The 21,476-nt window shown below is 46.8% G+C and overlaps 4 protein-coding genes, 1 long non-coding RNA gene and 1 other non-coding gene across 8 annotated transcripts; 2 read left to right on the forward strand and 4 right to left on the reverse strand.

Annotated features, from left to right (window-relative positions):
- Window positions 1-18: 18 nt before the first annotated feature.
- On the reverse strand, window positions 19-7,655 carry LOC119125831 (GEM interacting protein). The gene is made up of 21 exons (XM_037256731.1): window positions 7,353-7,655; window positions 6,546-6,636; window positions 6,302-6,383; window positions 6,024-6,060; window positions 4,897-5,022; window positions 4,442-4,506; window positions 4,269-4,376; window positions 4,103-4,183; window positions 3,808-3,969; window positions 3,603-3,740; window positions 3,361-3,545; window positions 3,194-3,285; window positions 3,052-3,114; window positions 2,914-2,982; window positions 2,692-2,834; window positions 2,444-2,620; window positions 2,113-2,250; window positions 1,850-2,049; window positions 1,447-1,774; window positions 1,019-1,121; window positions 19-694 (listed from the first exon to the last, which is right to left on the reverse strand). The coding sequence occupies exons 1-21, from the start codon at window positions 7,396-7,398 to the stop codon at window positions 186-188; spliced, it is 2,943 nt and encodes a 980-aa protein (XP_037112626.1). The 5' UTR covers window positions 7,399-7,655; the 3' UTR covers window positions 19-185.
- On the forward strand, window positions 7,558-10,471 carry LOC119125934. The gene is made up of 4 exons (XR_005098540.1): window positions 7,558-7,645; window positions 9,259-9,319; window positions 9,425-9,755; window positions 9,945-10,471. It is a non-coding gene; the product is annotated as an uncharacterized LOC119125934 (long non-coding RNA).
- Window positions 8,342-14,797, reverse strand: colgalt1a (collagen beta(1-O)galactosyltransferase 1a). Of its 3 annotated transcripts, none has more exons than XM_037256767.1 (12): window positions 14,450-14,797; window positions 12,095-12,205; window positions 11,902-12,019; window positions 10,786-10,920; window positions 10,522-10,726; window positions 10,054-10,173; window positions 9,912-9,988; window positions 9,630-9,736; window positions 9,415-9,547; window positions 9,215-9,342; window positions 8,945-9,151; window positions 8,342-8,872 (listed from the first exon to the last, which is right to left on the reverse strand). In XM_037256767.1, exons 1-12 carry the CDS (start codon window positions 14,665-14,667, stop codon window positions 8,605-8,607), a joined length of 1,827 nt encoding a protein of 608 aa, XP_037112662.1. In that variant the 5' UTR covers window positions 14,668-14,797; the 3' UTR covers window positions 8,342-8,604. The 3 variants fall into 3 exon arrangements, with proteins under 3 accessions (XP_037112662.1, XP_037112664.1, XP_037112663.1); XM_037256769.1 differs by lacking the exon at window positions 14,450-14,797 and adding an exon at window positions 14,171-14,190 and having other exon boundaries at window positions 8,605-8,872; XM_037256768.1 differs by lacking the exon at window positions 14,450-14,797 and adding an exon at window positions 13,871-13,994 and having other exon boundaries at window positions 8,605-8,872.
- Window positions 12,504-12,576, reverse strand: trnam-cau. Its single transcript has one exon. It is a non-coding gene; the product is annotated as a tRNA-Met (tRNA).
- A 115-nt stretch (window positions 14,798-14,912) lies between the features above and the next one.
- On the reverse strand, window positions 14,913-16,628 carry pgls (6-phosphogluconolactonase). The gene is made up of 6 exons (XM_037256883.1): window positions 16,507-16,628; window positions 15,980-16,248; window positions 15,812-15,919; window positions 15,635-15,736; window positions 15,433-15,573; window positions 14,913-15,338 (listed from the first exon to the last, which is right to left on the reverse strand). Exons 2-6 carry the CDS (start codon window positions 16,241-16,243, stop codon window positions 15,192-15,194), a joined length of 762 nt encoding a protein of 253 aa, XP_037112778.1. The 5' UTR covers window positions 16,244-16,248; window positions 16,507-16,628; the 3' UTR covers window positions 14,913-15,191.
- Window positions 16,629-17,126: 498 nt separating this feature from the next.
- LOC119126213 (zinc finger protein 235) lies at window positions 17,127-21,470 on the forward strand. Its single transcript, XM_037257348.1, has 7 exons — window positions 17,127-17,580; window positions 17,695-17,927; window positions 18,098-18,780; window positions 19,237-19,606; window positions 19,941-20,107; window positions 20,178-20,283; window positions 20,350-21,470. The coding sequence occupies exons 1-7, from the start codon at window positions 17,306-17,308 to the stop codon at window positions 20,967-20,969; spliced, it is 2,454 nt and encodes an 817-aa protein (XP_037113243.1). The 5' UTR covers window positions 17,127-17,305; the 3' UTR covers window positions 20,970-21,470.
- The last annotated feature ends 6 nt before the right edge of the window (window positions 21,471-21,476 follow it).

Here is a 21,476-nt window from a genome sequence, read left to right on the forward strand (position 1 = left end):
TAATCACTCAGGAGAATATTTTCAAGACATCCCATGTTGATTTTTTTTTTATTTGTCGTTATTATGTATATGCTTTGTTTGAGTCCATTTCTGTCTCTCAAGGTACAAACTAGACTAGTGTGAAGGCTACAAAAGCAGAACCACCCCAGTGAGAAGACATTGTGAAAGTAGCAAGTTGCTGGTGCTCACACAAAAAGTTGTTCCTCCTTGCCTGATTGGCTGCGCCTCAGCTTCAGACCGGACAGAATCTTCTGCGAGGGCGAGGTGAAGTGATGCTCCGTGGGAATTGCCCTCGGGGAGTGACACAATGCCTTCCTCTGTGCACCAATCGGGGCGCAGCTCACGCCGAGGTCACCCGCCGGCTCCAGTCCGAGCATGTATTGCACCACATCCCGCGGGCTGAGAGGAGCAACGTCCTCAGCAGCACCGGCGGCCCGGTCCAAACTCTGGGAACGTCCGTTTGCGGCTCGCTCCGGGGAGGAGCTGCGACTGCTGTCTGGGCTTCCCGGAGCATCGACGGAAGGCGGCGCGGGCCGTCTGGGGTCGCGGTTCTGCCCGGCGGCTCGGCCCCTCGGGTTATTATGGCGGTGGTACTTGACGGGCTGCCTGGTGAAGCGGTACTGCGGCTTGTCCAAGACAAAATCTCGCATCGGGTCTTGATGAGTCTTGCTCGGGGCTCCGCTCATAGCCAAGACTGGGACACCAGAAGGAGGAAAAAACACATGTTGTTTTTTTAAATAAAGTTTTTTTAAATGTATGTCTGTAACAGAGCTCCAAAGAAGAACTGAAAACAAACAGTCGAACGCACTCAAAAAGAAAGCGAGGCGAAGGAAGGAAGTGATTCTTACATAACCACAGAAAGGTCCCAAAGTGAGAAAAAACAAGGAACAAAAAAGTCAGCCAGCAGGACCAAAACACTTGATAGAATCATCTTAAAAATGGACCACAGAATAATTATTATTATTTCTACAAGCCGACTAATTTGCCATCTCTGTTCTACAGCTCTAGTCTCGCCTACCTGCTCTGTTATTGGCTTCGGGGCTGAGCTGGTCCACTGCCTCATTGGATGAAGACTTGTCAGATATATAACCCTCGCTCGACTCTCTCTTCATTCTTTCGCTCTGTTGGAACGACATAAGTTGAAGGGCGTTTGATTCTAGTCGCCTAACTCGGTAAGACAGGACGCGGACAAAACTATTGGGACACAGTGGTCACATCAAAAGTGACTCTTTAATCCTGCTAATAGCGCATTTAATTATTAATTTAGCTTTTTAATTGTTTTTAACTTGCAACAGTATTGGGGCGGTGTCCAAATACTAGCATCTACATTTCAGCTTCTCAGAGAACGTGAAATTAAAACAAGCGGGAAGCAAAAGAGGTGAAGAAAAAAAGCAACACCATGCAAGCAAAGCAGTCCAGTGAGGTCATCTTGATAAAATAACTTACTTCTAGTGAGTAAGGCCGCTCTCTGGAAGATGTTCCTTGTTCTGGTCTGGTGTCCAAGTCCTCATCCAGAGGACAGCTGCGCCTGGGAGGGGTCTCCGGAAGCGGACCGATTGGGGCCGGAGGAGGAGTGGCCGTCCTGGCTCTCTGCCGGAGGACGAAGATCTTGTCGTGGTGCGAGATGAGGAAGTCCACCAGTGAAGCCTGGTAGGTGTTTTCCTGCAGGGCCACCGCGGGCTGCTCCGTGCACACCGGGGGGCGCAAGAGAGTAGGACCGAAGACAATCCCCAAGTTGTTGGAAGACATTTTGTTCTCGTTGTTTCTGGAGACCCTGCAGGCAAGTGTGGGAGATAAATTGAAGCTGCATGAAGCTTCAAAATTCTGTACCCTGTTGAGTTGAACTTACTTGTGAAGATGGCGTATAAGGTGCTGCAAAGTGTTGTAACGGCAGACGGGGAGTTTCCGCAGGAGCTGCTGCAGATTTCCAACGAGGTCCATCAACTTGTTAGCGTCTTGCGTCGTTTCCCAATCGCCAACACGCTGGATGCTCCTCCCGGCCGCGATGAACTCGTTGTAGAGTTCAAAGGTCAGCAGGGGCTCCGGAAGCTGATCGGCAACAAAATTTAAATAAAGAGGGGAAAAAAAAAAACTACGAGTTGTCCTACGTACCTCCTTGAAGAAGTGCTTCAGGATGGAGGTGATGTCATGTGGAGACACCTCCGAGAGGTCCACGTCCTCTTTGAGCTCCTCCAAGGCCTGGCACAGCTTCTGGACGCGAGGCTTGGACCCGCTCACCCGATACACGCCCTCGGTGGGAAAAAAGACAAATGATGCTAAAAGATGCTAATTTGTCACTAGTCGCTAATGTCTAAGCTAGCGTCATTGACTGGCAGTCTGGATGCAAAGTGATGAAGATTTCCATTCCTGTATTTTGACTTAAAAGCATCTGAGATCTTTTAATAAAAATAAAGAAAGAGTTTGTGATTATTTTCCTAAATACCTGCAAGGAGAGAGCACGACTCTCGATCTCGGCGGTGCAACGTCGCACCACAAAAGGGACATCGTCCGGCGTGTCCCGCAGCAGCAAGGACAGGGGAACGCCAAACAGCGACCCCTTGTGGTTGTCGCACTCCATCTGACACACCTCCAGGCACTTCCGGTGCAAACCCAACCCACACTGATGGAGGCAGAACGGGAATAAAAATGGCGCCGCTCTCCGTTGAAGAATTGCGTTAAAGGGACGCGCACCTCTTCGCATTCCACGCCGTTGACGTAAATATAGTTGTCACACTGTTTGCATTTCACCATCTTGCTCTTCAACTTCTTAAGTCGGTGAGTTAGCGCCGCCCGGGACGGCGTGCGAACTTTGACCTGCTGGCCGTCGAGGCACTCTGGAGAAAATTAAGGATGGACGCAATATTGACATAATCTACATTTTGTTTTTATGGACACCAAGGAGAGATCACAAACCAGATTCAGACGCCACGTCGCGATCATCCGTGTCCTCCAAGTTGTAAGTTCTATGAACCCTCCTGTGAGCTGCCATCAGGAAAGACAACGCTTCAGTTTCGGATATTGCCGAGAAGAACCGAAAAGACTTGAGATTACCGGGGCTGGATAGAGACTCCAAACTGCCGCCGACGCTCTCGCTGTCGCTGAAGCCGAATCTCCCTAACGAGCAGCAGATGCATTGCTTACTCCCCAATCAAATTGAGGCGAGGATTTTTTTTCAGACAAAATGGTGGCCTACTGGAATCGCCGGGTTGTCTGTACGTACTCTCCTCCGTAAGCGGCGACGAGTCCTGAAGGGAGCTAAGTGGGTTGCTGGTTTTCCGTTTGTTCCTAAGACCACATCACGAAAAGAGCTTCCATTTTTGATCAGTTCTACGATATAAAAACGGACAGGTTGTTCCTTACCGTTTTCCCTGATGTTCCTGAAAGGAGAAGATCTGCAGAGGTGTCTCCTGGCGTCGCGTTCCGCGTACATACATCAAGTAGGGCTCACCGGGCTCCAGCGAGCGGCACGTTAGCTCCAAATTGTGATAGGCCAGAGGAACCGGCTCGGTCTGCTGCCGCTGGTAGTAGAACATGTTGACGGTGACCTGGCGGAGGAACGCGTTAGCGTGAGGACGGGTTTGCGCGGAGACGCTAGCACCCACCTGCTTGAGCACCGTGTCCCCCTGACAGATGAGCTTGCGGGTGTGGGAGATGATTCTCTCCTTGACCTTGACCAGCCCATCCTGGTGGATCTGGGCGTCCAGCACGCACTGTCTGTAGAGGAGCTCGGACTCCATCACCTTGAGAACATTCGGTTTTGTTAAGATTGGAGTCTCAGGAGGGACTTTTCCGGAGGACCGTTCTTGCCTTCGTCTGGGCTTCATCCTTGGACTTTCTCCTCTTATCCATATTTTTGATGCCGCCCGGTTCGTCCACGGTTTTAGCCGTGATGGCTTTGGCCTTCTGAAGTTCTTCACAGCGCTGGTAGTATTGCTGACGAGACTTTTTCAGAGCCGTCACCGCTTCGTTCTGGGGAAACACGCAGAAAAGGTTACAGGCGGAAAAAAAAAGTGCTGACCTAATCAGGGTCATCATCAAATCACAATGCCGTGACGTATTCTTGGGATGTTGCTAAACCGGGCCATTGTCCTAATTCGCTCACCATCTTCCTCTGCTCCTTCACCCACTGCTCCTTGAATTCCCGCCGCCACTTATCAATCTCATTCCTCTTGGCAGCCAAGGCCTTCGAGACAGGCGAGAGTGGATTAACAACTTTGCGCGGCGGTGACCTTCCCGAAACAACACGGAGGAGCACAACTCTGCCTTACCTGGTAACAGCGGCTGTGTATGAGGTCCGAAGTTCTGCGAGAGTTCAAACTGTTCTTCAGGTCTTGCTCGAGAGCCATGGCGTAGATGTACTGCAGCGGCATCGTTTCCTACGTGACAACGACTTTCGATGAGCACGGGAAGAAGGAAAATGTTCCGAATCATTTTTGTCTACCTGTGCTGCCAAACTGGCTTTGGCGGCTTCCGATGTCTTTGTGACATTTTTGGCAAATTCTTGTTCTGTCAAGAATTTTAAAAAATGGTCATGGTGGAATGTCTTGATTAATCACACATTACAGAAAGTGGGACATCACCTCAAGTTGCATTTGAAATGTTTTTGTCTGCTTTTGTTTGACCCTAATTTTCTCTCTTTGTTGATATGAAGTGAGGGACTGCATACTTTGTCCCTGTCGCCTCTCACAACCTTGCTCCAGTCTGCTAATCCTCCCTTGCTAATCCTTTCTGCGTGTGGAGCATCTAGTCATCACTTGAATTTGACAAAAATCTCACACAAAAGCTGGATCCAAACTTCTTCCTATATTAAGTTTATTAATAGATTGATAGATAAATATTCGTCAATAGATTTAGATAGCTAACTAGCAACGCAATAATTAGCCGCCGTGCACTCACCCAAGCTGAGCTTCTTCTCCATCCATGCCAGGAGGTCCTTGGCGTAGCGGCACCACATCTTGGCGTATTGTAGGGCCGTCTCCACGCCATCCTCGCAGCGGCACAGCGCCAGGTCGGCCTCGTGGGCTGAGAAGGAGTACATCAGCATCACGGCAGCAAAAAAAAAAATCTATCAGTGAAGCCCACTCAGAAGCTTGCAGGACCTCCACTCAGAGAAGCGAGTCATAGTTTCCAGAAGATGTTCACTTACTGGTCCCACAAAAAAAAGTACTTTGCATAAGGCAGAAGACACAAATGATCAAGGGAGTGTTTTGGAAAATAGGCTGAGTGGGTGTTGATACAGCACCTCCCCCCCCCTCCTCCTCCTTGTGGTTCTTCCTAAGCAACTCACACAATGCGGAGGACAATCGCACATCTCCTCTCCAAAAAATGCTTACTCAGCCTTCGTCGCATTTAGAAATCAATATCCAAGTAGATTGTGCTGCGTCCTAACTGTTCCGAGCGCTGGAGGATTAGTTTGCGCCAACTCGGATTGCAGACTGATGAGCTTTCTAGGTTGGCCACCTGCCCAGTAACACTTTGAACAGAGTGCTAAAAGGCCTGATGGGTAATTCATCCCGGCCAATGGGAGCAGGGAACACATAAAAGGCTGCCAGGGATCTTTTTCTCTGGGCACACTCGAATTAATACAACACACTCAAGAATGAAGTACTGTCTGGGGTGCAGACAAATGCAAAAAAGGAGCCGCAAGCCGACCACAAAAAGAAGCCCGGCAGTGAGTCGCGGTTTGGAGATAAATGTTGTCGTGCGCTCGCCACCTTCCAATTGCGTTTTTTCCACGCTCACCGTTAGATCTGCTCGTCTCCCGCTGCGAAAAATGCTAAGTTTAGTCGTCGCTTTTCTGGGCTTCATTTGTGTTTGTAGACTTGCAGGCGTTAATGCCTCGCCGGGTAAAAGAGGGCAGCTGCCTGCTGCTTAATCTGTATCCTAATCTCGTTACGGCGCGGCAATTACAATTCGAGGCAAGATATTGTATGGAAACAAGCAACGGGAATAAGGGATAGGAAAAGATTTTTTATGAATGATGAACAGGAAGAGGAAGTTAAGAAATAATAAAGGAGCCTTACCTGAGTTTCCATCACCTTCGATGGTAACGCTGCGTTCCTATAAAAAAGAAAAAATTACATGACTACATGTAACCTGCTATTTGCGGCGGTTCGTAAATAGCGAAAATCTATTTATAATTGATGCTCAGTGAAATACAATGGAGAAAAAAAAAAAGTAGATCTTCTCCCCCAAAAAGTATAAAAAAAATCATGATAAAAAAACCATTATTTATTTTTCCACAATCAACAGCACCGCGAAAAAAATCCTGAAACAAAATTAAAAATATTGGAGCACTTACAGCTGGTTCACTGTGCTCTGCGAGATCTGCTTCCTCGCCAGTGTTGCACTCGATTGTGTCGGACACCAAATCGTCCGTGTCACTGAAAAGATTTAAAACGCACATATGTGTCGTAGAAGTATCAATAAAGTAATAAAATATTTGAAGCAGCAATTCTGATGGTTTAATGAACAGCTCTCAATCACAAGCTAAGGGTGTGTAGACTTTTTATAACCACGGTATGTAGAGTATATACTGCACTTACATGGTGATAAATGATAACTCGAGGTTGTCAAAGTCTCTGAAGATCTCGCTGTAGCGCTTGGTCTCACATTTCTGGGGCGCTTTGATGACATCTGAAATAAAATATTTAAAGGTTAAGCAACCACCCAAAAAAAAAAAGAAGATGGGGTCGGACTAGTTATGTTTTTCATCTTCTGTTAGGTGTGAAATTACGCATTCTGCACGTGTGACTTCCTTCTAAATAGCAGAAATGTGCTCAATCAGATCAAACCACAATTTTATTGCAGGGAAATAAAAAAAAAGCTATAAAACCAAGAGCTCATAAATCAGAAACTTCACATGTATCTCAAAGGAACCCAAAAAAAATTAGTATGTCGTTACTAAAATTTTATTGGCTAATTTGAACATGAATCTGGTGCGTCAAACGAGACACGCGTCTCCTCGTTGGCCAACCGCATCCTGTTTGCTGTTGGTGCCTTGACACAGTTCTGCATTCACAATGCAGCACTTAAAAAAAGGAAAAAAAGCTCACATCAGATTGCGCAATCACTCGCGAGCTGTTAGTTGTGGGCTGAAAAAAAAAAGGAGGCCAAAACTTGCTAAAACAAAAACAGAATGGGCCTAATAAACATTTAAACTTTATATTAATTATTGCCATTTGATCACTCCGGACAGCTTAGCCAAAAATGATTTTCAGGAAGTCGGTCCAGCTCTGACAAAGAGGATGTCGAGTAGTTCAGCACAAAGAAGACAACAAAATCAGTCGATAATTCCAGGCGGCTTCAAATCCTTCGCCAACTTCATTTTAAACACTTCAATTTTTGCTCACCTGTAACCTGAGGAGATTCCTGACCCGGCTCCTGCTCCTGGTCCATCTTGTCCACCTGCAGCAGGTTGACCTCAAGCCTCAACGCCGGCCGCGCACAGGTCACATGATCACGCCACACGGGGTGGAAAGTCTTCCCAAAAGCGATCGCTGGCACGCCACTTGGAGACGGCCGCCGCCTGCATCTTCATCTGCTTGCGAGCTCGGCCTGTTGCTGTAATAGGAAGAGGAAGTGCGGCTAGAAGCCGCGCCTACGCTCAGCGCTTGTGCTGGAGATGAGAAGATACCAAACATCAGTTAGTATGGAAATTCGACTTTTACTTTCATCGCTGTGCTAGTGAAACGCTCAACATACACGTTATTTAATTGTTTTTGTTTTTTTACTCAGCTTAGTCGAAAGAAGAAGGAAATATATTACGCTTGGTCAACCCCCCAAAAAAGTACTTGGTCATTGTGGCCACTTGGGCCACCAACGGAGTTTTGTGTGACTTTTAATAAATGAACTTAGCAAATGTCAGACGGATGGCTCAGCATTGACTCGCCACTGCGGATAATTACAAACGTGCGCCTCGACAGACAGACATAAAGTGCACGTTTGGATCGAGTTATGGTGCTAGCCAAAGCTATTTTTTTCATCTTGTCATGACGTCCGACTTGTTGAAAGTCACCAAAGAGCGGAGCTTGCGTCTGAGGCCTAAAAAGCGTTAAACCCGAGGAAACAAAATGTTCCATCCCGTCTTATTTAAAGAGCCTTCAATCAAGCTAGCGCAGATGTTTAATCATGTGTGTGTGTGTGTGCACGTTTGATGTGCATCTGTAAACGCTTTGCTGTTGGGCGGTTTGTCTCGTCGACAGCCGCCCGCCCGAGCTGATGTGGCGACGTGGAAATTACATAGGCGGCAGCAGAGAGGGCATGTTTTCTTGAAAGCGTGTCGAGATACACAAACAAACAAAAAAGAAATAAATATTCCGAAGAAGAAGAAGACAAGAAGTTGCATCCACCCTTTTACTCGACTGAAATTCCAATTCACAGTGTAACGTCACCTTCGGACCAAGAAAGAGATGGAGAGCTTCTTTTCTGTATGACAGACGCACGTTGGGTACTGCAAATGCCAACCCGTGTGGCAAGTCTAGTGCCGTTTCCATCGGAACACTTTCAAAACCTTTTTTTTTTTTACATCCTCCCGCTGTAATGCAATGTAGTGTAAAATTACAACAACAACAAAAAAGTACTGTTGTTTGGATAGAGTTCCGCTCACAGCTCGTCCCGCGCCGTGCTGTCCAACGGCGACTGCAGCACGTCCGAGTTCTGGGCTTCGGTGCTGAGCTTGCCCTGCTGGTGAGTTTTGCCTGAGCGTCCTCGGTCCCAGTCCGTGCGGACCTTGTCGTTGTCCCACACGGTGGACGTCTCTGTGTCGCTGATGTAGCCCGAGTCTCCCGTGTAGTGGGTGGGGTAAACCAAAAGGGGCTCCGCCGAGAAGGCTTTCAGGTCACGCGTCTCGAAATGCTCCATGTATTCGGACCTGGTAGGGGTCGGGGGGGTCAAATTTAAACAAACCTACAAATCCAGAATGGGATCACGTCGGAATGCTTACACTGGATGTTTGTTGTACATAATGGGCAGAAACTCGTCCACGGGCAGCACCCTCTTCAACGGCTCGGCTCTTAACAGCTTCTCCGCTCCTTGCAAGGTGATCATGTAACCCAGCGTCCAATAGGAATAGTCGGCTTCCACCAGGTTGTGGACATTAGGCACCGCCTTCTCCGAGTGGTCCACCTGCATTCGCTTGCGGCCGATGTAGCTGCAAAGTACAATTGGGATTCAAAGTCTGGAGCTGGAGGAGGCGGGGCTTAAGAACGCTCACATGAGATCCCAGTCGAGTCCTTCTTCCTCGATGTCGCCCATCAGGTACATGAGACGCCGCTTGAAGAAGATCTCGAAGCGCAGGTCGTCTTCGATCACCAAAGAGGTGAGCAGGCCGCGCTCGACAATCTGAACACAACCGTTTCTATACATTTAATTTTTTTTTTTTTAATTCGCTTTACTCCATCATGATTTGCTGACCTCCTTCCAGATGTTATAGTGCGAAAGGAAGCATCCCAGCTCTCCTTTGGTCAGCGGGCGGCCGTGATAAGGGTCGCTGTAGCCGGGGAGCATGCGGATGCCCATATTTTCAACGTCACTGGTGTTCAAAGCCCTTCAAGCAGACGAGGGGAACAGGAAAGTTGCAGGATAGTGGTCCTCGAGGACAGGATTGACGGTATAAGGTCATGACTCACTTTCCATCGACAGCCTCCGTGACCTTGCAGTCAATCTCCTGCTGGTAAAGAGCTCTCAGCATGCGTTCCCGGCGGTCGGTCCGCCTTTGGAGGTTGATCATGAAGACCTGGATGCATGAGCAGCAGGTACAATAATTCCTTGACTGACAAATTTCATCAATGCTAGTTTTATTAGCCTGTCTATGGTGTTTTGCATTGTGTGTTAGCATTAAGCTAGCAAACTTTTGTAATTCTCTTTGGTGTAGGTACTACTGTTTTGTGCAAGGAAGCTTCCCTGATTACCTCATCAAAGTCCATTTTGTCGGGTTGTTTCAGGGGAGAGGGAATATATTCGGACGGCAACACCGGGGGATGTCGCACTGCGAAGACAGACAATTCTCACGTTAGTTTACAGTTTAGCCGAGTTAGCACTTCCACTCCTCACCTTCAACCTCCATCAGGCAATGCATGAAGCTCTCGGCCTCGTCTTGCAAAGTATTGTGGCCACGCAGCGGCACGGGGAGGTAGCCGTACGTCTCCCGGTTGCACACGAACATCTGCACGTCTGTCCGAGCCAGAGGATGATATAGTTAGCGTAAAACAAAGAAAGCAAACTAGAAAGGCACTCTAAGGAGGATATTTTTAAACGTAGATTCGTTGAAAAAAAATCTTTGAGTGTTTTATAGAAAAAAAACATCCACTTAAAATGTATGTCACAACATGTGGTGCTGTAACCTCGAACTTTATGTAGCCGCAAGACCGTTTTGATGTGCTATTATTTTGACACAACCCGACATTTTCCATCTTTCACATCAGACTTCAACTGTGAGCTATTTATAACCTCCATCAACATTTAAAGACTCGAAAATAGACTTAGAGAAAGAATGTCAATCAACATTTTGTGGCCTGTCACCTGCCATCCGAGCCGAGTATGCAAAAACGATGATGTCATCGAAGGCCCAGTTGTACTCCGGGTGCGGCGGGTGGAAAGCCAGCTGCCTGGAGGCCTCCTTTCGAAGATCGATCAGGAAGGTGGAGTGCAACATCGGCACCGCAAAGCAGCCCTTTCGCACCCGCTTCCTTATGGGCATGTATGCCGGAGTGCGCTTGTAGTAGCCCTGAACAAACAAAACAGGTATCAGTCGACGGTCATCATCGTCGTTATCGTCGTCCATACCTGGCTGGACATTCCGCACCAAAAATTGGAATAGGCCGCACGGGAATCCAACATGGGGGCGATGACCGTCTTATTCTCGCTCATGAGACTCCAGAGCACGTTCGGGTTGGTGAGCAAGTTGTCGCAGTCCATCAACTACGTGAAAATAAATAGTATGAAGATCTTTGCTACATTATGACCAAAGTGATGTTGAATAAACTCTTAAGAAAGTCTAAAGAACATTCATAGCGCAACAAACCTGGATGTTACATGCGGCTAAATTACACCCTGAGCTGAAGCTGCAGCGAGTGGGTGAGGCTTGGGGAGTACAAATAGAAACATGCACAGAGGTTCATCGGAGTGCCACCGCGAGAACACAGACAGGGCAGACAAATATGACAGGGTCCAATTCCAATATGATTTCCAGTGCCAAAGAAAATCCCTGTACTTATCCGTTGACTATTATTGGACAACAAAGATGCACCAGCGTGGAGGCCGGAATCTTTTAGCTGTACATGGAATTTTTTTTTTCACTTGACAGTTCAAACCGTGCCAGATTTGGGCACAGATTGCAGATTTGTGTTTATTTCTATTGCACATGGCAAGGCTATTATAGTTAATCAAAATGAGCAAAAAAACATTATCTGTGTGTTTTCCGAGCAATGAAATACCTGTGCATGACTAAGAATGCTGTGACCTTAAAAAAGTTGTTGTATTTCTTTCTATTATGGAATGTGCCAAGAAACTGTCATACTACACAAATTGTATCGATTTTGGGCCTAGCGCCCTTACTTACCGTATTTTCCGGACTATAAGGCGCACCTAAAAACCTAAAATTTTCTCAAAAGCCGAAAGTGCGCCTTATAGTCCGGTGTGCCTTATATATGGACCAAATTCCTAAATTTAAACTGGCCCGAAGCATTGTGTCATGAAATCAATCATAAGTGGCCCGCTGAAGACTATGAGTCATGAATCAAAAAGACTATGGATCATTATTTTGTGATTATAAAGTAATTTGTTGCCTCTGAAGTTGAAATAAAAAAGATAAAATGGAGAATGATTTGATTTGGATTAAAAATCTGACATGATGCATTAATGGTGCGCCTTATAGTCCGGAAAATACGGTAGTCGACCTACCATGAAATAGTCGGCCCACATCTCCCGTGCCGACTCCAGCGCGACTTGCCGCAGCTTCATGACGTGGTCGTAACGAGTGTCCGGCCACTCCTTGGGACCATCTTCGCCCTCATATCGACTGCAACAGACATCCACGTCTTTGAACTCCTCATTGTCCAAAAAACATCAGCAAGCACTTATGCAGTCAACCAACCTGGGCTCCTCCTTTGGCCTCCATTCCACATAATGGTAAAGACTCTGCACCTTCACGAGCCAGTCGCGCAGGATGGCCGTGGTGTTGTCCTCGTTGTGATCGGTCGCCACCCTGCCAAAACAGTCAACAACATGTAGAGGGGCTATAATGTACCGCTGTTACAAAAGCAGAAAAATATGACACCTCCAGTTATGTAAGGGCATCACATTGTGTGCAGCTGCAGGAATGAGAGCAAGTGTCAACCATACAAAGCTAAAAGCATAACAGAGTTGCATTAGTCAAACGGTCTAAACCAAAGCAATTTTGTTCATACAGTATTGGCCAGTCACTTAAAATGGCTGAGCCGCTTTGGTAAATATTAAACGAAGACCCCCGCACAAATGGGAGAGAGAGAAAAAAAAAAAAACTTTGCCCCGTGTGAGGCTCGAACTCACGACCTTCAGATTATGAGACTGACGCGCTGCCTACTGCGCCAACGAGGCTGTGTGCAGAAGAGCTTCAGTATGCTCTCAAGTAACGGTACAGCAAGAGGGTGCCGAGTTTCGGTCGTTCTCAAAAATGAATTACAAAGAAAAGACCAGTCGGAATGTCAAATGAAAAAAAAAATTAAGTAGATGCTTTTTGGCATTTGTGAATGTTTGTCTTTTTGGATTTACACAGCCTCCTACTATTATATCGAAAACGCTGTGGATTTTGCTACTTCAATGCTCGACTCAGCCTTTTCAATTTACTTGCTGGCGGCTTTCAGTTTTTTTCCGATCATTAACATGAACAAAAACATGTTTATGCATGATAGCATTAGAGCAAACATTTGGCTTGCAGCATTCACACAAATAGCGGTTACTTCCTCGCTGTCTGGATACATGCCAGCATGAGTGAATGATAGCTCTTACCAAACACATATTTGATGCTTAGCCTTTCATCTGCAACATGCAAATGTGTGAACTTCCGACCCTTAACATTAAAGTGAACTTTTAGACATTCATGTGTATGCCATTAGACACGTGAAGGGGTCCCTCAAGGGTCAGTCCTTTAACCCCTGCATATGCCCTGGGTTTAGTGCTATCTTGGCAGACTTATTTACAAGTAACGGCCCAATTAAACAATATAAAACGAAATATTAGTTTCTCTTTGCTCCATGTCTTCCTCCTTCCTAAAATAAAAGTCAGAGCTTTCTTTGAATCAATTAAAGATCCATCTCGGGGTCTCACCAGCGGCAAAATCTCAGCTGTTATTTACTGGTGGCTTTTGTTTGCATTTCACAGCATTAAAGAGCGCAGCTCTAACATACACAACAGCTTCGTGTTGTGTTGCCAGACAACCATCAGCAGCAGCTTTAGTCTTTTTTTTCTTCCCCCCCCTCTGGAATGGACTACATCCAGACAGTCGGGAATGAGACACATTTCTCACGACTGTGTGAGAACACTGGAGCAGCTCCCTGCTAAGCCATCACCGGTCTACAAGTCCTCAAACATGACGTGCACTCTCTGCTCCAATAAATGTTTGTCCAAAGCTTGTTGGCGCTACATTCACAAGTAGCTTTATTTTTTTTTGGCCTTGCGTCAAATGTAGACACAGAATCCATTTCTGATGGCTTGCTTGAAAAAATTCTTCCACATGTACGTGTTGTTTACAACACAAGACAGCTGCATGTATAAAACTTTCATCACTTCTGACCCGTTTTGGACAAACACCAAAATGAGAGGGGGGCAATTAACTGCTCGGCCCACACGAAAGGCACCACATAAAGGTGAAGTTGGTGTGTGACAAGCATACCTCCTCGGGGTTAAGGCGCGGGTGGGCTGTTGCGGCATGTTGTTAAAACTCATGGCAGAGAAACACAGAAGCTTGCACCGCAACTCACTTTTACTTAAGGCGCTGAGCGTTAATTTAAAACTGGATGCGAGTTAATGTTTAGAGACCTTGTGAAGTGAATTCAAAGATTTGTTTCAAAAAACATTACACAGGGTTGAAGATGAGGCGTGGAAAATAAAAACCGTCCCTTCAGACAGCCGCTTTAGAGCGCCTCATTGTCTGCCATGAGTGCATGCAGGTGACAAAAACAAAACTACATACCCAACAAACCCTTTAAAAACAATCCCCGTGAAGTTAGCGTGCTTTCCCTACTCCAGTGATGACAGGAGATGGCTGTCCAGCAATGGACCCAAACCCCTAAACCCCGCCCACCTCCCCTCCACGTATACAGATCAATGAATAACATGCCTACTACATACACACGTGCAGCACAACATCATTTTTTTACAGCTACTTGCAAACACACATCAGCCATCAGTTCATGCACGTAAAAAAAAAAAAAATTGTGAATGAAACTGAAATGCAAACGCTCTCACTCACCACACAGCGATGCGCTCTTTGGGGTAGTTGAGCTGTTCCACGGCTCCAAGCACGTAAGGCAGGGAGTGCTCAGAGTTGCGGCAGATGAGGGCAAGGACTACCCTAGGAGCCAGAAGCGGTGACTCGGGGCTCCAGCGCTCCTCGGCGAAGTAGCCCAGGGAGGGCGTGCAGAAGCCGGACAACAGGGACAGCAGAGCCAAAGCGACGCCGTACGTCATGATGATTCCTCGGGTGGGATCGGGGTGGGGGGTCTTAATAAATATATGCGAGCGGTGACGGGGATGCACACAAGGTGCTATGCGGAGATTGTCTCCGTTGGATGCATTCTTATCATAAGAGGGGGAAAAGGATACTGTACTGTTGTAGCGGAGCTGCAAAGTTGGGATTTAAAGGGGAGGACGGTGTTATGTTAAAGGGGATGGGCCCTGGCGGAGAGAAGAATTACACCGCGGTCGTGACGCTGTGACTGGAAAATATTATTTATTGTATTGCGCTTTGCTATCTGTGCTAAAACACATGTGACAGCTATATTGCAAGCACTGTTTTGACCAAATCCACAAATTAATATCTACATACTTTACACTGTCTTAAAACACTCACAAAAATGTATTTTAGTTGGTTTAATATTCCCATTTTACAAATGTAAATCTAAAAGAGTACTTTCCAAAGCCTCTGGACACAGAAACAAGCTTTGAATAAGTGCAATGGACACACAGCTTCTTCTCGCCTCCATTGGAAAGCTCTAAAGTTTGGATCCAGAACCGAGCCGCTCCACCTTAATCGCTAAAGCGGCGGCAGCGGGCTCGTCGATGAGCCAAAACAGCTCTCCATTAGTCGGGAGGACGCGGGCTGCCGGGAAAGGTGGACCCTCTCGTCCCTCCAGAACCTCCTGCGAGGAAACAATCAGTATAATGACACTGTCATGCCCTCGCATGAGCCACTGTCGATCAAACGCTCAAATTCAAAATAAAAATTTGTTTTACCTTCAAAACAGGCGCTTTGCTGCCCCCAGTGGACACAAAAGCGGCGCAGCGGGCGGCGTTGACCACCGGAAACGTCATGGTCACACGCTCTGGTGGTGGCTTGGGAGAGTCGCTGATGGGAGCCACGATCTTCTGACTCTCCTGCTCACAAGGTACGAGTATAATTAGTTATTTGGTAATCTGAATTAAGTGCAGCTCTCACCTCTAAAAGAGGGTGTTCAGGGAAGAGGGAGCATGTGTGTCCATCAGGCCCCATGCCCAGCAGGAGCAGGTCAAAAACTGGGATGTTGGATTCGGGGAAAGCCTGCACATGTTAAGCAACACAGCAAAATGTGAATTTCATCCAACAAGTCAAATCACACATTTTTAAAAAAAGAACCTTTCTCAGTTTGCAAGAGTAATCCTCAGCGCACTCCTTCACAGGGAGTGAGAAGTCAATAGCCAAAACGGAGTCCTCCGGGATGTTAATCTTTGAAAAGAAATGGGTCTAAGGACAAAGAAAGGCATATTTTAGTTCTGGATACAATCACCCAAATGTGTGTATTACCTTGTAGAGTCCATAGGTGCTGTCAGGGCTGTCAAATGGTACGACTCTCTCATCACAGAACCCCACAACCCACTTGCTGCAGTCCAAGCCTGGCAGAGCGAGCAGCTCTTTGCTGAGCATGGTCACCAGGCTCCCTCCAGAGAGGCCCAAGGTGAACCTGCCCCGGGAACTAACTGCCTGCTGCGCCCGAGATGTCACCAGATGGGCCAGCGCCGGGCCAAGTTCTGCTGATGTGGGGAACACCACCACTCTCCTGCCAGCCATGTTGTCTGTGTTAGGGCGAGATGGTGCAATGGTTTGTGGGAGCAAACAATATTTGGCAAGTCATCATGATGAAACTTCATTGTAGCGAGACCAGGTTGAGTATTTTTTTCCCTTTTTATTTCCTTCTTGTTTTTTTCCACTCTGCAGTACAGTTCACACACGCTAAGCAATGTAATTCACACAACCAAAAGCAAAACCCCTTTTAAAAAAAAACACTTCCAAATTAATGGAGTTACAGTTTCTAGCGTTTAAACAGTACTTACCGATGAATGAACGACAAAGTGAACGAGGAACAATTTCAGTCGGCAAATGTAAATCCCTTCCTGGAACAAATTTCTAGCCAATCACGTGTCAGGTTAATACCGCGGTGCATTGTGGTTAATGGTGTCTCTATTTAGGGCGAGACGAAACATTAAACATAACCGGCAAAGTGTTTAAAAAGACAACAAATTAAAACTTTCAGAAAAAGTTGTCGTACGTGACATTATATACAGTGCCTGAGTAGAAAAAGTGTACGTGGAGGATGTTCGGCAAAAGTAGTAAATCAAAATTGATCACTTCCTGGAACGAATTTAAGTAGCCAATCACATTCTATGTTTACATCGCAGTGCATTGTGGTAAATGAAGTTTCCGTTCCGTTTCTCAGACATAACATGTCTTAGTACGGTGTTTCGAGATGCAAATAATGAAATATTGCAAGGAAAAATATTAATACACGTAAATGATGCGCGTAAATACAAAAAGTAGACCAAAAAATTATTTTCAAGCGAGTTTCAACAACCAATGCCAATGTGGATTATGATTAAGCGTGTTTCTGCTTCAGGTACCTGAAATAAATGTTAGCTTAAATTGGGGTTAATATAAAACAAAAGACCTGAAATTGCGTATGATTTTACACAAGTTGCTTATTCTAAGCAAATCTCTTACGACCGCTAGAGGACAGCAGTACTTGCAGTCTAAATGTAATCTTATGAACTTTATGGGAAAAGAAGAAGACACGACGACTTGTGTTGTTTTCATGCGGGCGGCTCCTTTTGTGTTTAAATCTTTAATTCGAGCAACATGACGGCTTTCTGTTTCCAGACACAGCTCGTGTCCATCATGGACGCGTTGTGCAAAGCGACCGTGACAGAAATCGGCAAACTGGTGGAGATTGAGTCGAAGATGCTGAAAATCGAGATCACCCGCGGCCGTAACGAAATTGCATCCCTCACCGAGAAGCTGAATTTGATGGAGACTTTGCTTCACATGGCGCAGCGGGGCAGGCCGCAGGACGCCAGGGAAGGCTTAGAAAGCGTCGTGCTAGAGCCTGAAAGGGCAAGACCTGCCTCCAAAAGGTAGGCCTGTTTTTCTTCCATCTTGTCATCACTCCCTTGGTGTCGTCATGGAGATAACAGGAAAGTTTCATCATGGCTGCAATTTGTATTGACTGTCAAATTGTTGCATTCTAGTGAATTTGCATGGGAGAACATCAGCTCCTCACCTGAGACGAGCACTTCCGTCCAAGATGAGCAGCATCCTCCAGCTGAGGTTTGGTTTTCCAATGGTTACCGTGCCGTGTTGTGGAATGATTGTACAATCTCCCCCAATAAGACACTTCAGTTACCAACTGAACTGGTGGTAAAAGAGGAGCCAACAGAGGTGGACATCAGAGAGGTCGAACAGGAAAGAACAAATGAAAACAGTGAGTTTGGAATCACTTGTATTTAAGTTTGCTATATTCATGCATGTCTGTTTACAGTTAGATTTTGTAAATTGAATCCAGATCTGATCCAGATTTGGAAGGAAGGTATTTCTATCATTTTCTATCAAGCTATCATTTTAAGCTTGACGTCATGTGCATCCTGCCAACAGGCGTCCATAAGAGTCTAGAGGTGAGCCAGCGCCACAAACCCGTCTCGGAACGCCATCTTCCCGTGTACCTTGACTGCTTCGTGAGTCTCAACGCACCCTCGTGCCTCACGACGCCTGAAAGGAGGGAAGTGCAGTGGAACCCCCCACTGACGCAACCGCATGCGAGCCACGAGGCCGACAGAAGCATGCCTGGGAATGCCACGCTCCAAAACCCACTCAAGAACGCCAAGATGCACCACCTGAGGAGCACTGCCACCGCCAAGAGGTTCGGCTGTTTGCAGTGCGGTAAGAGCTTCCGCTGCTACAGCCAGCTGGAGATCCACCAGAGGAGTCACACGGGAGAAAAGCCTTTCCGGTGCACATTGTGCGGGAAGCGCTACGCTCAGAAGGGGCACTTGTACACACACCAGCGCACGCACACCGGGGAGAAACCGTACCGCTGTCCTATTTGCGGTAAGGGCTTCATCCAGAAGTGCACCCTGGACATGCACCAGCGCACGCACACGGGGGAAAAGCCTTTTGTGTGTGTCCAGTGCGGCAAAGGCTTCACAAAGAACTGCAATTTGAAAAAGCATCTCTTGGTGCACCTTGAGTCCGATATGCAACTCTGCGGCAGTGGTGGCTTGACGCAAAGCGAGACGACAATGAACGAAACCGCATCCAACACTGTGGCTGGTCTCATGTAACTTGCTTCGCTGCTTGTCGGAAATACAAATGCTGTGCGTTAAGCACACCGAGTTGCCTTCTGTATCAAATGCGCTATATAAATCAAGCTACCGTGTTCTGTCGGTCTGTCTATCAATCTCAATCAAATAAATTGATTACTAAAATGAATTTTTGTCATTACTTTGGACTGTGATGTGGCATCTATTTCATTATAACACATTTGAATTGCAATTGTAGAAGAAAAAATAACGTTTTAATACCAATTATTAAAATAATTAGAATCAAATAATTAAAAAACAAAATATTTGTTTGAATTCTAGACTGGAATTTGTGTTTTTGATAGCTGAAATTATGATAGCTAATAGTTGTTTTTAATGGGATAAAAATGTATAGTCCATATAATGTGCTACGTTCAAGTTCAGCTCGGAAAGGGCATGTCCGCATCCCACAATGCACCGCGGCACAGCTGCTAGCGGCTAGCCTTGGTCCATCGCTCGCGGAGCTCGTTTCGTCAAATACATGCCGAACCGACGAATTATTTGCACTTATTCCGCTTTGAGATGATGTGCGATACCACCAACAGAAGCTTCCGGATGCAGCTCGCGGCCATCCTGGAGAAGCTCACCAAGACTGCCCTGATGGAGATCGGAAACCTGGCGGACGAGTGCTCGTCGGTGCTGCTCGGCGAGATCTCCCTGCACAAGAGCGAGAACGAGGCCCTGAAGAAGAGATGCTACTCCCTGGAGCTGCAGTTGAGGGCCGCCCGGGAGGCTCACTACTACCCGAGCCACGTCAACCACCTCGGCCGAAGGAATCCCGAAGGTCAAGATGTACATAAAACTGGTGGGTCGCTTCAGGGGGAGAGGGGCTTTAAAAATGGAGCACATTCCAAGGGTGTTCCCAGGAAAATTGAAGTGCCACATTGATGATGTCATAAAAATGTCAAAAAAATTTAAAAGGAAGTTTCAAATGTAGTCAATTGATCTGATTTTTTATGCATATGTGATCCAGAATTTAATTTGTGTATATTGTTGTTTAAAAATAAATAAACATCTATTTAAATTCAGTGAGAATAATCCAAATCAGCTCCAGATTGTATTTTTAGAATAATTTTGAGTATGCCTATGCAGATTCGGATGCTTTTGATTTGATGTCTTCTTTCATCTGATATTTGCAGACCACCACCACCAGCAGCAGCAGCAACAGCAGCAGACGGCCGCTCCTGCCATTGACGGAGTCTTTGGGAAAGATTGGTGCATGGATCTGTGGAGGGAAGACAAAAGAGCCTCCGCTCAAAGGAAGGAAGCAGCCGAGCCCGTTGCCATGTCAAGCATGGGAGCGCCGGTACAGTAAATCTGTGCGGCTGTCGTATTTTTTCCCCCCCCAAGGCATTCACACGGTCACATTTTGGCAGGTGTTCGATATAATAGACACAGAACCCGACCTCATCTTCATCAAGGAGGAAGCTTACGACGATCATTCGTTCGGGCAGCAGATGAGATTGACTGATAACAGAAAAGGTCAACTTTTTCGTAAGTGAACTACCAACCTGAGTATTGCATCATAACAGTTTGTGTGCGGTGCAGATGTGGAGACGCTGGACGGTGAGCTCCATCGCTCCGTCAACGAGCTCCAGCTTCACTCGGAGGTTCTGAACAGCTTCCCGTTAATGGCTGACAACCAGGCGCAGCGCTCGCAGCCCAACATCATGGACAAGCTGATTGAGGACGCCGCAATGAGCACGCTGCTGGACGCCCCGGGCCCTCCCTCGGCCCCCGACTATGTCGACTACACCGGCAATATCCACGGCGGTACCGGAAAACAACTGTCTCTCCTCCCTGCCAAGCCCATCAGACCGAGCAAGCACTTCCAGTGTCTCTTTTGCGGCAAAGTGTTCAACTACCTGAGCAGCCTGAAAGTTCACGTGAGACGGCACTCGGGCGAGAAGCCCTTCAGCTGCACGGTATGCGGCAAACGCTTCGCCCAGAAGACGTACCTGAAGCTGCATCAGCGCGTGCACTCGGGCGAGAAGCCGTACAGCTGCCCCAACTGCGGACGTAGTTTCTCCCAGAAGAGCTCGCTTAATATCCACCTTCGGACGCACACGGGCGAGAAGCCGTACAGTTGCATGGACTGCGGTAAATGTTACGCCTACAAGTATGGCTTGAACCATCACCAGTGTTTCACCCACATGAAGCCCATCTAATGCGTGCTTGCATGTGGCGTGTTCTTTTATTCTCATTCTAAAAACCGTCGAGTCAAAAAAAGGGAGCGACTGCCTTTTGCTTCAATCGTCAATACGTCACATGACCCAATCCATGAAAGGTGATGCTCGTTACCTGAGATTGATAAAAGTAGGTGGAGCTTTCTACATATTTCATAAAGAACCAGCAGGGGGCGCACTGAATTTTCCTCCTTTGAATAAGTTTGCCGTTTTTGTAACCGCACTTAAAAGTGTGCATGCGAAAAATCCACACGGGACGCATAGTCGTCTTCGTCTCGGACCTTGCAGGTCCAGTTTAGTATTTGTCCGTTTTATGGCACTTAGTGTGAATACCTCATTGAAACGCTGACCTCATCCGCATCGCATGCCGTTTCGTTTGCTGTGCAATGTTTGAAATACCTCCTTCAAGGCCGCAGTGGATTAAATAATGTTTGTGCCGATGTGTAGCACACACCGTCAACTACCTCATCACAACAGTAAATGTAGACT

The sequence above is a fragment of the Syngnathus acus genome, chromosome 8, assembly GCF_901709675.1.
Source record: "Syngnathus acus chromosome 8, fSynAcu1.2, whole genome shotgun sequence".
Taxonomy (NCBI): domain Eukaryota; kingdom Metazoa; phylum Chordata; class Actinopteri; order Syngnathiformes; family Syngnathidae; genus Syngnathus; species Syngnathus acus.